The sequence below is a fragment of the Mustelus asterias genome, chromosome 25 (assembly GCF_964213995.1).
Source record: "Mustelus asterias chromosome 25, sMusAst1.hap1.1, whole genome shotgun sequence".
NCBI classification, from domain to species: domain Eukaryota; kingdom Metazoa; phylum Chordata; class Chondrichthyes; order Carcharhiniformes; family Triakidae; genus Mustelus; species Mustelus asterias.
Window position 1 is genome coordinate 20,026,114 of NC_135825.1, and position 14,934 is coordinate 20,041,047.

General features: G+C 41.2%; 1 protein-coding gene across 1 annotated transcript; it reads right to left on the minus strand.

Moving 5' to 3' along the window:
* Positions 1–7,238: 7,238 nt before the first annotated feature.
* Positions 7,239–14,913, minus strand: atp5pb (ATP synthase peripheral stalk-membrane subunit b). The gene is made up of 7 exons (XM_078242213.1): positions 14,724–14,913; positions 12,093–12,129; positions 11,596–11,741; positions 10,513–10,676; positions 9,881–10,006; positions 8,256–8,435; positions 7,239–7,457 (listed from the first exon to the last, which is right to left on the minus strand). Exons 1-7 carry the CDS (start codon positions 14,749–14,751, stop codon positions 7,386–7,388), a joined length of 753 nt encoding a protein of 250 aa, XP_078098339.1. The 5' UTR covers positions 14,752–14,913; the 3' UTR covers positions 7,239–7,385.
* Positions 14,914–14,934: the final 21 nt, after the last annotated feature.

Here is a 14,934-nt window from a genome sequence, read left to right on the forward strand (position 1 = left end):
GCGAAGGAAAGGAGAGATTGCAGAATGTAGCGTTACAGTCATAGCCAGGGTGCAGAGAAAGATCAACTTAATGAGAGGAAAGTCATTCAGAAGCCTGATGGCAGCAGGGGAGAAGCTGATCTTGAGTCAGTTGGTATGTGACCTCAGACTTTTGTATCTTTTTCCCGACAGAAGAAGGTGGAAGAGAGTCCAGGGTGCGTGGGGTCCTTAATTATGCTGGCCACTTTTCTGAGGCAGCGGGAAGTGTAGACAGAGTAAATGGATGGGCGGCAGGTTTGCGTGATGGATTGGGCTACATTCACGACCTTTTGTAGTTTCTTGCAGTCTTGGGCAAAGCAGGAGCCATGACCAGCTGTGATACAACCAGAAAGAATGCTGTCTATGGTGATCTGTAAAAGTTGGCGAGAGTCATAACTGACATGCCAAATTTCCTTAGCTAATCCCCCGGACACTAACACAGCCAATCCACCTAACCCACACATCTTTGGACTGTGGGAGGAAACTGGAGCACCTGGAGGAAGCCCACGCGGACACGGGGAGAATGTGCAAACTCCACACAGTCACCCGAGGCCAGAATCGAACCTGGGTCCCTGCTAACCACTGTGCCACCGTGCCTCCCAGCCAAAGCACTCGAATCCAAGTCAAGGAAAGTCCTATTGAAACTGTATTATGTCCTGGTGAAATTGTACCTTCAGTAGTGTCTGGTTCTGGTTGCAAAACCACAGGAAAAGATTCAAACAATAGGAAATGTAGGTCGATTAAAATCAAATGTGAGGTTTGAGAAAGATCTGAATATACTTCGGCTTTCAATATTGCAATTATGATATCAGGAACATAAACCTTAGAGATTGTTAGGGGGTAGAAAAGTTAAGTATGATTCGATTGAAGTGTGAGAGAAGGACAAAACAACTCTGATTCAAACCAGTAAAAGGTAATGTGATGGCTGATTTGAAGAAATTATTCCTTCCAGAGTGATCGATCTATTGATTAGACTTCCAGGAAGAATACTGGTGTCAAATACATTGGAACCTTTGAAGAAATAACTGGATGCAGGAATGGGGATCATTAGAATCCTATGTTTCCTTAACTCCATCTGCCAGACCTTAACTCCATCTGTACTCCATCTGCCAGAACCTTGCCCGCTCACTTAAACTATCTATATCCATTTGCAGATGTTCAGTGTCCTCTGCACACTTTGCTCTGCCACTCATCTTCGTGTACTTTGACACACTACACTTGGTTCCCAACTCCAAATCATCTATGTAAATTGTAAACAACTGTGGTCCTAATACTGATCCCTGAGGCACACCACTAGTCACTGATCGCCAACCAGAAAAACACCCATTTACCCCCACTCTTTGCTTTCTTTTAGTTAGCCAACTCAATCCATGTTAATACATTCCCCATAATGCCATGCACCTTTATCTTATGCAGCAGCCTTTTGTGTGGCACCTTGTTGAATGCCTTCTGGAAATCCAGATACACCACATCCACCAGTTCCCCATTGTCCACTGCACTCATAATGTTCTCAAAGAATTCCACTAAATTAGTTAAACATGACCTGCCTTTCATGAACCCATGCTGTGTCTTCCCAATGAGACAATTTCTATCTAGATGCCTCGCTATTTCTTCCTTGATGATAGATTCAAGCATTTTCCCCACTACAGAAGTTAAGCTAACCAGCCTCTTGTCTACCTCCTTTTTAAATAGTGGAGTCACATTTGCTGTTTTCCAATCTTCCAGAATGACCCCAGAGTCCAGCGAATTTTGGTAAATTACCACAAGTGCATTTGCTATTGCCCCCGCCATCTCTTTTAGTACCCTGGGATGTATTCCATCAGGGCCAAGAGACTTGTCTACCTTTAGCCCAACTAGCTTGCCTAACACTGTTTCTTTGGTGATAATGACTGTTTCTGGGTCCTCACCTGCCGTAGCCTCATTGTCATCAATTTTTGGCAAGTTATTTGTTCCATTACTGTCCCTTTTTTGTCTTTCACTATCATGCCTTCTACAATCTCACAGACCTTCCCTTTCCTCCCTGTCTGGTTTAAAAACCGTTGCATCTCTAAGCAGCGTCAATCATTTTAAAAATGTTATGGCTGTACTTCAGTACATTAACAAGCATTTCATGCAAAGTTAAACAAGTATTCAAAAACTAAAATGTCTTCCTTTCTGGGTCTGTTTTTTTTAAAAAAAATACTGCCATAATTCTGTTTATTTTTCTGTTCTCAAGAATGTGGGATACAATGACAAATGTGTGTGTGGTCCGTCTTGTAGTTGACACTAATATAAGGAATTTAGGAGTAAACATAGTTAATGTGAGGCGCGTAACCAGTCTGCAACATACTTTGGGAAATTACAGGACACTGCTAAGTGCATAGTGAGTCAATAGCACAATGCATTCACCACGTTTATGTGTCACCAGCATTATTTCATCTAATCTTGAGTCTTTTCCAGCACAGTGCCCTCTACAGGTGATCTATGATGTCTGTACACAGACAGGCTCTTCCACCAATCAGGTTGAAGAATCTGCACTTGAGATATACATAGTCCCGCCAGAAAGAATAAAGCAATAAATTGTTGCTGAAAAAAGACTCATGCTGTCAAAATTTTTCATCTTGCACTCATCAGGACAGAATAATACCAAATTTCAAAGGGAACATCAATTTATACTGCATGAGAAAAACATGCTGATTGGTTGGCAGGTGGATTCTGAGGTGTTCATCGTCATAGAATCCCTATAGTGCAGAAGGAGGCCATTTGGCCCATCATATCCGCACTGACTCTCTGACAGAGCACGTTACACAGCCCCCCCCCCCCCCACCCCACCTATTCCTGTAACCCTGCGCATTTACCCCACTAACCCACACATTTTGGGACACTAAGGAGCAAATTAGCATGGCTAATCCACCTAACTGCACATCTTTGGACTATGGGAAGAAACAGGAATACCTGGAGGAAACCCACACAGGCACAGAGAAAATGTGCAAACATCACACAGTCACCCAAGGCTGGAATCAAACCCAGGTCCCTGCTGCTGTGAGGCAGCAGTGCTAACCACTGTGCTATATGCCAACATGGAGAATGCACCAGGGAAGTTATCTCCCAAGCTTTAGTTTAAATTCAAAAAAGGCAAGTTGACCCCATTGATCTTGACTTTGCCATAGGGAAATGCACCAGGGAAGTGTTGCCTGTGCTTTTATTTAATTGAAAAAGGCACAGTGCCTGGACATGCAAGGGACAAAGCCCAGCAAATGAATATACGTAGTTTATAGCAAGCCTAAGTGAGCTTGACTGGTAATCTTAAATTGGTTATTAGTGTAATCCTCAGCACACTCGTGATCGTTCAGTAAGTGTTGTCCAATAGCAGAATCATATCTAATGTTGGACAGTAAGTTCTGGGTTTTGCAATCAGAGGCTGGCTGAGTATGATCAGTATTCTGCCTGTTGCAAACACCCAAAGGGATATGCTTTTTGGTATGACCAACAGTCATTTAGATGTACCGCTTATATATCTAGCATCTCACCAGCACTGAAATTCATGTTAATTCCTCGACCAGAGTTAACGTGCCTTGCCTCTTCTGAATTTAAACAAAAGCTTGGGAGATAACTATTCCCTTGGGTGTTCTCTATGGCAACACCTGAACCAGGCAACACTTTTTCCTTATGTAACTTGTTCTTCCCTTTGAAATTTGGATGTGATGTAGATTGGGACAAATAGTTTGGGTCATGGCTTTGCTGATTTCAGTGGAGAAGTGGTATAAATCAGAACAAATTAGCAAGAATGCAAATTACTTTTTAAACTCTTTCACAGGATGTGGGCATCGTTGGCTAGGCCAGTATTTTTATTGCCCATCGCTAATTGCCTTTAAGATGATAGTGAGTCCACCTTACATACAAACGCATGAATTAGCAGAAGTAAGCCATTCGGCCCCTCCAGTCCGATCTGCCATTTAATATGATCATGGCTGACCCGTTTGTGTTTCAAATTCTGCATTGCTCCCATTTACCACCAGTAACCTTCGATTCCCTTGCCTGAGAAGAATCTATCTACCTCTATATTTGTTTACTTCAGTGTGTGCTATCAATTTGTTTACTTTGCCATGCATCCTGCATGGTTTCAGACACTGAGGGTGGGATTTTCCAGTCGCACTTGCCCCGAGACCGGAAAATCTCACCTGAGGTCAATGGACCTTTGCATGGTCCATGCCCCGTCCGCTATGATTCCCATGGCAGGCGGGCAGGAAAATTCAGCATCTAATCTTCAGTAGTGCCTCTTAAAGTTTATTCATTGTCACAGATAGACTTACATTAACACTGCAATGAAGTTACTGTGAAAATCCACTAGCCACCACATTCTGGTGCCTGTTCGGGTACACCGAGGGAGAATTTAGCATGATCTTTGCACCTAAACAGCATATCCCTTGGAGTATGGGTGGAAACCCACACAGGCACAGGGAGAATGTGCAGACTCCGCACAGACAGTGACCCAAGCCAGGAATTGAACCCAGATCCCTGGTGCTGTGAGGCAGCAGTGCTGACCACTGTGTCAATGTGCCTTTGTAACATCTAACTTTGACGGTTGGTGCATTCTTAGGGTTTTTTTCTCTGTCCCTTCCTGCCATTCTCTAACTTTCATTTCCTGCATTATTTTATTCTCCTGTCTTGACTCTACCCTTCGATTTGCTACCATCTACCCAAGCTCGATCCCTTAGCCTGCTGGTTTATTTTAAAGCCCCCTTTGTCCCTGGTTATACGGTTTTCTAGTCCCAGCATGTTTCAGTCGCAGACTGCCTCAACTGTACAGTCCCCACTTTCCCCAGCACTGATGCCAATGCCCCATGAACTGAAACCCACTGTGCCACCTATTCATTCCACTAATCTTATCCTCTGCCAATTCGCACGTGGCTCAGGTAATCAGCCAGATTACCTTCGAGGTTCTGTTGTTCAGTTGGGTGTCTTGCTCCTCATATTGTCTTAAGCAGAACCTTTTTCCCTACTCCTATGTCATTCATACCTACAAGTACCATTACAACTGCATCCTCCCCCCTTCAACCCCAAGTTCCTGTCCAGTCTTGAGCAGATGTCCCCCTCCCTGACACTGCATAATGTGATAAAACATTAGTTAACTTGTTTGGTTAACATTTATCTCTCAACCAACACCCAAAGTCTTGGATGTATTCTTCATGACCATTTGGAACTGACATAGGGCTCAGCTGAAAGCAGGCAGTATCTCCAACAATACCAGAGCACAATATTGTAAGCACAGTAAACTCTCGATCAGTCAAATCCCAGGGGAATTGTCCTGAAATTTGGACTAAGAGAAGCTTCTGATAACTGCTAGGATAGGCAGCTGTTCCTATCTTCTTCCTTGCTGGAGAGAATGCCTGTTTGTTGAACTGTTCCAAGATGTTTGCCTTGGTTTTTAGAATGGTTGACAAACTTGAAGGCAAAACCTTTCATGATGTCCATCTTTATGCCATCATTTTCCACTTGCACCATCAAGTTTACCTTCTCTGTGATTGGCACTTAACTTTCTCACAGGTTTCACCACTCAGAAAAATCATTAAAATGGCAGCTTGTCCAAAGTTTTGCATCTGCTCAGATTGGTGTGGTTACATGCTGCCAGCAGAAAAGGCTGGCTTAACAGAAACACTTCTTTTGCAAAGAATTTCAGCTAAATTGAATCAATCACTATGGAATTTCAGCGAACCACAGGCTTTGATCTTTTTTTCCAATGTCTCCTGTCAGTTGAGTCTTGCCACCATTTTGATTTCTTCTACTACTGCCATACTGGGGCTCAGTAACAAATCATGTATATACAGGTGGAAGGATTTTGGATCAACAGAGCAGTTGATGTCAAAAACCAGGATTTATGTAGCATTATTGATAGTTGCATTTGCAGCTCCTCAGATATTGAGCAGGCTGTATCAATATGTAGCAAGACCTGGACAAGATACAGATTTGGGCTAAGTGGCAAGCAATATTTGTGCCACACAAGTGCTACGTAATGACCATCACCAACAGGAGAAAATCTTCCCATGATATTTAATGGAATTTGCATTGCTGAATTTCCTATTATCAACATCCTGAGCAGTTACCATTAACCAGAAAATGAACTGAACCAGCCAAACAAATACTTGGGGCTACAAAATCAGATCAGGGGCTAGGAATCCTGCAGTGAATAACTCACCTCATGACTCCCCAAAGCTTGTTCATCTTCTACAAGGCACAAGCCTGAAGTCTGATGGAATACTCTGCTTGCCTGGATGAGTATGGCTCCAACAGAAGCTCAAAAACATCCAGTCTGCCTCATCTATACACCATCCACTACCTTAAACATTCACTCTGTCTACTTTTGACGTACACTGGTGTGAAGATTTTTAAAGTTCATTTACTAGTGTCACAAGTAAGCTTGCATTAACACTGCATTGGAGTTGCTGTGAAAATCCCCTAGTCGCCACACTCCAGCACCTGTTCGGGTACACTGAGGACCAATTTACCATGCCAATGCACCTAACCATTTTTCAGACTGTGGGAGGAAACCAGAGCACCCAGAGGAAACCCATGCAGACACAGGGAGAACATGCAAACTCTGCAGTGACTCAAGCCAGGAATCGAACCCAGGTCCCTGGCGCTGTGGGGCAGCAGTGCTAACCACTGTACCACCATGCCACCCCTTCATGAAAGAAGCACTGCAGTAATTTCCTAAGGCTCCTTTGTCAAGACCAGATGCATGGGAATATACCACTCAGCAAATTTCCCTTAACTCCACACACACCATCCTGACTAGAACTGTAGCATTGTTCTTCATCTCCTTGAATCAAAATTCTTCAACTTTCTTCCTAACAACACACAGTGCCCACACCAGCTGGACTGCAGCAGTTCATGAAAGTGATTCATCTGTTAAGCCTTACATAATAGATGCTTCTTTCAATTTTGTTGGGTACTGTGACTTATACACTTACGTGCTGTAAACCAGATACATTCTTGTACCAATCTCTCAAGGGCAATTAGAGATGGTCAATAAACACTGGCCTTGTCAGTGATGGCCACATCCCATGACAGAATAAAATAAATCAACTACTACTCCTGGTAGTTGAGAATGACATTGTAGTCAATAAATGCTCTTAGTATGAAAAAAAGGAAAATTAGACAAAAATTATATTTTGCAGATAGCATTTTTGAATTTATATGCAACAGTTATGAAAAGTAAGTGAAAGGAGCAGTATCACCTGTAGATTTATCAGCACTGGATTTAATGTTTTTTCTCCAGTTTACAAGAATATTTGTTTATTAGGAATCTAGATTACACATTTCAAAGTTACATCTACATTAACATATCTCCAGATGGGTTTTATGTCAATAGTAGTTTTGCATCACGACTAAGCCCTTGCTTGTGCTGTCTTGGCCAGTACTTTGAGGTCGGAGATACATTTGGCAATGCTCTCTTTCTCCTATAAAGAGAAAAGCAAAATATTAGCAGAATCATGTTCTTTAAAGCCATTATATGAAAAAACATTTTTAAAACATCAACTGAGGAATCCACAATGCAAAGGCAAAACATGTGGCAACGGTCATCCAAAGAAGTCCCAAGTCAGTCAGCCAGTCCCAGCCAGGTGGATGCCGGTCTAGGAATGGGAAATGTCAGAGCTCCCACTAATCCATTAACAAATTCTGGACACCTTAATTCCAGAAGAACACAAAAACAGCTCCCATGTTTTATCTGAAGCACATGGTTCAATTCCCCATGTAAAAAACTGTGCAGGTACAAAAGATGCTTTCAAACTATAGACTGACACAAGGCTCCTCCTCTTCAAAAGAGCTGGGCCAGGGAGGAAAAATCAGAAGGAAGATTCAAGGAATATAAACAGTACATTCTTTTTGAAATATATAAAATTAAAAATTAGCAAAATATTGTAATGAAACTACTAGTTAACTTGGGGATAATCAACAGATGCATTTATTAAGCATTACATAAAAGCTGCCTGTTTCAGTTGTGTTAGGTACTAAGATTTATGCACTTACATGCTGTAAACCAGATACATTCTTGCATCTCAGAAAGATTTAATAGCACTACAATTGATGTACAACTCCTATAGATTCTATAGCTGTTTTGTACATCTCTGATAGATGTGCGCATCAGTGCATGTTTTCGCACATTAAGAATGAAATTGGTAATATTGTATTTGCACATGTATTATCGTGATGATCTGTATGAAAACCAGCATCTTTCTTCACTTTTCTCTACCTACCTGCTGTGGCGTGATGCTCTGGATTACACTTTTTTCCACCCAGTTAGCCATATGTTCTTGGGCAAGCCTTCGCTCTAGGTGCTGGAGACCGACTTGGTAATCCAGGCGTTTCTTCACTCCATCGTACACCATGTACAGTCGTTCACGGTAGTTCGTTTCTAGCATCATTGCAACATTATTCTACAAACAGACAAGAACTGTTCAAATGCCTGCAGATATGTTCCTTCTGAGCACACTTGCAATGCAATGCTGTAGTCAATGTTAGCAATTCATAGTTCTTAGCCATGATATTTAATGCTCCATTTTTCATGTTGAGCTTTTCCCCTGACCCTATTTTGTTCATATTATGTACAAAAAAAAAGAGATTATGAATGCTTAGCAGGTTTGACAGCATCAGATGAGAACATTTTGGCTGTGAACCCTTTCGTCAGAACTGGAAGACATTACAGAACAAAAAAGGAAGGGAGCAGAAAGGAAAGAAAAGGTAAGAAACTTGTAAATTGCTTGAGTAGAACTCATGAGATGGTTAAGTGGCAGAATTAGCACAAGACATTAGGTGAGCAGTCAAAGAAATGAAAGTTATTTGCAAGTTTTAGAATGCAGGAATAATTTTAGGGTTGTTAATATGCTACTTTTAGAAACAGTTTAAAATGCTCAGTGTAAACAAATGGAAACTACTTGGCTTTTACCAATACACTTGTATAATATGGCAATAGATTTGCCACAGAGTTTGTATTGTGTTACTTCTGCCAGCTATAGAAACTGGCTTTGAGCTGCTGTAAAAGTCTTGGGAGGTCTGATATTAACAGACTATGACAAAACAACATGCAGCCATTTACTACATTTACGTCGAAGAACCAAGAAAAACTTTTTGTATTTCCTCCATCAAAAATACCACAAGCTAGCTGCAGTAGTCATCACCTCCTTATAACTCAAAAGCTAATTACAACTCATTAATATAAACTATCCATATTTCACGTTGTACCTCTGGTTTGTATCAGGGATTTAAGTTGTACTTATCTGGATTCATTCTGCATCTATCAGACAAACAGGTGAGTTTCAGAGGTGCATGAACTTATATTAGATGAATAAGAACTAGGAGCAGGAGTAGGCCATCTGGCCCCTCGAGCCTGCTCTGCCATTCAATAAGATCATAGCTGATCTTTTCATGGACTCAGCTCCAGTTACATGCCTCTTCACCATAACCCTTAATTCCTTTGCAGCAGGAAGTTTGTCAAATTGCTCTCAGGATCTCAAGTTCAACGATAGGGAGAACTCTGACGATGCTGGAACTGATCTGAACTGCATGGACCCAGGTGTTCCACAAAATTGTTGCTACCTCTTAATTTAGGTTGTGCTGTTCATTTTAAAGCAAGAACTTGCATATACATATAGCATTTTATAAGTATAGCCACAGTTATAACATACACAAACTGAGGTCTGACAAACATGATCAGAAAGCATGTTTTCAATGTTGGAGATAAGCTAAATATTGGCTGCATCACAGTTGAATAGGATTTCATTACCAACTTCAATGCCGTTGCAAGTGACTAAACTATTAAGGCAATTAATATCAAGAATTAAAATTGGACCAAATTAACCAATGAAATAGAATGCCACCATACCCGCTTTGCATCAAAAAGGTGATGGCGTCCTTCTATTCTCCACTGTTCTTTCTTTTCCTGTTCGATAGCTTCCTTCAAGCTGCTTATGGCTACGTCTTTCACTTCTTGTGCTTTTTCAACTTTGGTCTGTTAACGTCAAACAAAATAGATTATATTAATGCAGAGTATTTTGTGAAGCATTTAGTGAGAATTCACAAAGATTATTTCTTAGAGAACTTTAGAAAAGGGATATGTTCAAAAAAAATCTTTTGAAGGCACCATTTAAACCAATGACAAGCAAGGTCACCAGCTTTCCTTTAACCATTTGCCTAAGTGCGTTTATATAATTGCAGAAAACAAAAAAGTCTCATTTTTACACGACTCACAATGTATTTCATGGGCTTTGCTAGATTAAAGCATCATAACTGAATAGAATTCAACCTTGGCAAGATCAATTTTTAATCTTTCAGGGAATCAAGGAACTGAGGGAATTGGGGGGGGTGGTAGAAATCGAGTTAAGATAGATAATCAGTCATGATCGTATCGAACTGCTGAACAGGCTCTATGGGCCAAATAGTTTATACCTGCTTCGATTCCTGACATCGACATCTAGCTGTGTATCAAGCCCAGCCGCCGAATCTCAATACACTTACCTCATTCAATTTGTCAGCAAATTTTGCAACGTCCTTTCCAAACTTTTTGATACCATACAGAATAACAATGCCAACTGATATCGCTGAAAATGTTTCATGGTTAATGACATAAATTTCCTTTGATAGAAGGTAAGTCACCAGCCCAGTGCCAAACATATAAGGACCTACAGAGGAAAAACAAATAAATAGATACAAAGATTGGTCACTTTTAACAATAGTTTTACGACCAAAGTTAGAACCTTTCCTCTGTCATTAAAATTTTAGAATAACTTGAATATAATTGATTTGTAGAAGGCAGCGTAGATTTAAAGTTCAACAAGAACTTAAATTTCTGTTTCTATACAACGTTGCACAGTGAACATAAAGTAGAAAACACAATCCAGTGTTAGCCTACAGTAATAGCTAAACACCTTCAACTCCACAGCATTAAATATGAATTTCACAGCTCATGCTTTAGTGTTAATTACACTTTGAATAAAGTTCTGTCAACCTGCAGGTGATTACTGAACTTGAAAGGGGACCTCCACTGCCCATTTATGTTAAAGTTAAATTTTATTTACTAATGCCACAAGTAGACTTACATTAACACTGCAATGAAGTTACTGTGAAAATCCCCTTGTCGCCACACTCCAGCGCCTGTTCGGGTACACCGAGGGAGAATTTAGCATGGACAACGCACCTAACCAGCACGTCTTTCGGATTGATGGGGGAAACCGGAGCACCCAGAGGAAACCCATACAGACATGGAGAGAACATGCAGAATCCGCACAGACATTGACCCAAGGTGGAAATCGAATCCAGGTCTCTGGTGAGGCAGTAGTGCTAACCACTGTGCTAAAACTTTTTCCAAAGGTAAAGTTGGACTGTTAACTTTATAGTTCAGATCCAAGAATAAAATATTCACAAAAGAGTTCTTACAAATGTGTAAGAGTCTCTTAATTCAATATACAAAGGATAAATAAAGCAATTTTGAAAACAGAGGATTATACAGGATGCACAGCAGACAAGACAGGTCATTTGGCTCAGCCAGTCAAGGAACTTAATATACAATCCACTGAATTTGTAAAGATATTATGTACTGACCAGTGACCCCAGTTTTGGGATACAAGAACTGGAAAAATTCTTCTGGAATCAGACCAAGGCGTACTTTGCCTCCTTCCTCAGGAAGAGGTGGCACTGGTCTCCGAGACTGGCGGCTTGTATGAAAAGTCCTGGATACTGGCAATAAACTGCAAAATAGAAGCAATCAACAACATTGCATAGCTTGCAGATTTCAGACAGATATTATCAAATTATCACAGCAAAGGACATCTTTATACTTTTCTATTTCTTGAGTATATTCCCTGGATTCAATGACACATCATTATTCCAATCCACCTTCACAAAAAACACCCTCAATATTTCACTTCTTTCCCAAATCAAGATAATGGAATATGGATTTTCATGTTAAAATAAGATGGGTGAAAATTGCTGCACTAAGAAATTCAATAATTTACAATTTTTTGGTCATGTCAAATTGTCTCATAACTTGTTGTCCATATTGATAAACTCAATCAATATAAGAAACTCCTGTTACTAACCTGGCGCTTATGGGTGCTGATGTCTTCAGAGTAGAAGCTGAAAAAGAATTATACATAAATGCTTAAGACTAGAACAAATCAGTCTGTAAATGCCTTTGTAAATAAAACATACTTTTAAAAAAGTTACATTTGTTATGGTTCAATGTGATAGACATCAACACAAAAAAATGCAACTACTACATTTCACACAGTGGCAGTATCCTCTACTGTCAGAACAGATTCGGTCTGCCATTTCTATCTTCCACATCAACCATCCTTGTAGAGTCAGCAAGACTGCCAATTCAAATTCAAGCAAAGATAATTTTTTTGGCAATCTTTCACTCGCTAGAATCAGTACCAACCTATCACATTTCACATGGGACCCTGAGCGTCAACAGATGCTAACCTCAGTACTGGATTAAACATCATGTCCTAGAGATGGAGAGAGAATGCTCATGAAAGTTTTTTAAAAATTGATAAACTGTTCTTTAGTATTTCTGTTTGTTGTTGGTTAAATGTACTGCACAGGAAGAGTAGCAGAAACAAATATTAGGTCTATTTGACCTTTCATTTTAAATGGAGTCTAATTTGACCCCTCATTTTAAATGGAGTCTTAGCAGCTAATTTTGACTTGGGTTTTTATACAAAGAGAAGAACTTTCGAAAATACAGTCTCCTATTTGACACTACCAAAAAGTGCCAAAATGCTACCAGACTTAATTTGGTACGTGTGTTCTACACTATTTTCACCATAAAATGATACAACTAAATCAAAATACATCCACTACTGAATGGATTAAAGGCAAGTTCAGCATTCAGAAGCAAAAACTATTGAAATTGTCATCCAAAGCACCTCTGAGCCAGAAGTTCAAGTCCTACTTCAGAACTCGTTTGCTATGGAAGAAACATTTTTGATATGATGCAAAAGGTTGTGAATGCATCCAATACCTCCCACTATTCCTCAAAAAGGAAAAAAAAGTGAGTGCAAAGATACAAATATTCTGCCATATTCAGGGCAGTTATGAAGAATACAAGACACTTAGCAATGAAAACACAAATAACTCTGGACCACATAAGATACTTGGTCATCCTGTTTGTTTTTCTGGAACAGAACTACCTTTTTCTGAAAAAATACCATTATGTTGTTTTTCATTTATGGGATGTGGGCGCTGCTGGCTAGGCTAGCAATTATTGCCCTTCCCTATTGTCCTCAAGAAGATGGTGGTGGGCTGCCTTCTTGAACCGCTGTTACACAGTTCCAGGATTTTGATCCAGCAACAGTAAAGGAACAGCAATGTATTTCCAAGTCAGGATGGTGAGCGACTTGAAGGGAAACTTTCAGGTGGTGGAGTTCCCATGTGTCTGCTGACCATGTCCTTCTAGATGGTAGTGGCCATGGATTTGGAAGGTGCTACCTAAGGAGCCTTGGTGTGTCTTGTAGATGGTACACACACCTACCCACTGTGCATCGGTGACGGAGGGAGTGAATGTTTGTGTAAGGGGTGCCCCTCAAATGGGCTGCTTTGCCTTGATGGTGTCAAGCTTCTTGAGTGTTTTTGGAGCTGCACTCATCTAGGCAAGTGGAGAGCATTTCATCACACACCTGACTTGTGCCTTGCAGATGGCGGACAGGCCTTGGGGAGTGGGAAGATGAGTTATTTGGGGTGAGGAATCTTGTGCCAAGTTTAAGTTTTAAACTTAAAACTTGAACTTACTTGGCACAGGATTCCAAGTCTCTAGTGTGCTCTTGCTGCCATTTATGGGTTAGCATATCTAAATATAGTAAAATAATTAAGCTTTTACTTTTGACTACCATTTATTTTAGCAAACTGGAATTTTCTGTAAAATACATCCGAGTCTGATACTGGATTTGCTTCTGGATTCCTATTCTAATTCTGGGATCTTAAATCTAGGTACCTCTGGTTGGGATCGGGTGTTCTTTAACTAATATTTTCCTATTATAATCCTGATCCAACTCTCTCCTATGGGACTCAAAATCTTGTTTCGGTACAAAGCTGTACAGTATCCAGAGTACAATCTTCTGGTGTTGATGTCTGTGCTGCATTTACCACTGCCCCAGTTCGTTCCTGCCTTCAAACTCCAATCTGATCCATGTAGCACGCTCCACTTGTTACTTTAACCTGGTGTTGTGAGACTTCTTACTGTAGCAGAGACTGCCTGGCCAGAAAACAATGGGATTAATTATAATGCACAATAACCTTAAAAGGGGGTTGAAAAAGAGTTAAGAGAAAAAAATTAGCCAGTATGGCCCGAGGGGGTATCTCCTCTGTTGTGGTTGTATTGTATAAGGTGTTTCAAATGTGTCAACCTGATATGTACTTGGGACAGCAATATTCACCTAGCTGGTGGGGATAAGTTTGCTGGGGTGCAGAAGGCGGCCGGTCACCTTGTGACCTTTAAGCTGGCTGCTGTATTGACTATGGTGTCTGACTTTTCCTGGAGGACACGGACATGCAGGGCCCAGCAATATGGACTCGACAGCAGCGCTGTTAAGGGGCAGCATTACCCCCGCGATGCCACTCCAGAAGGAGCACCAAGGGGCCTGCCACCGGGTATCTCAAGGTCCCGGGAGCGGGTTGCACCCTCTCTCCGTGTCCTTGTCTGACCGAACCGGCACCTCCGACGCCCTTACCCGAAGCCAGGACGACGCGGGACAACATGATTACGGCTCCTCGAATCCTGCGACGCCCCTCTCCTGTGAATGATGCCCCCGGCTCCTATGAAGCGGTTCGAGGGGAAGTAGAGATTCCCAGGCTCCGTCTCCCTCCTCGTCAGCCGCCGCCGCCGTTAACCTCTCCCCAAAATGGCGGCCGCAGGGCGCGGGGCAGGCCGGGTAACGGCAG

What these genes read in the sequence shown, in the direction of transcription:
- atp5pb (XM_078242213.1), bottom strand. Translation starts at nt 14,751, where the DNA reads ATGTTGTCCCGCGTCGTCCTGGCTTCGG. An exon ending in TCAGCACCCATAAGCGCCAG is followed by an intron (nt 11,742 to 12,092) that starts GTTAGTAACAGG and finishes TCTATTTTGCAG; the next exon opens with TTTATTGCCAGTATCCAGGA. An exon ending in ACCTTTTTGATGCAAAGCGG is followed by an intron (nt 8,436 to 9,880) that starts GTATGGTGGCAT and finishes GTCTGTTTGTAG; the next exon opens with AATAATGTTGCAATGATGCT.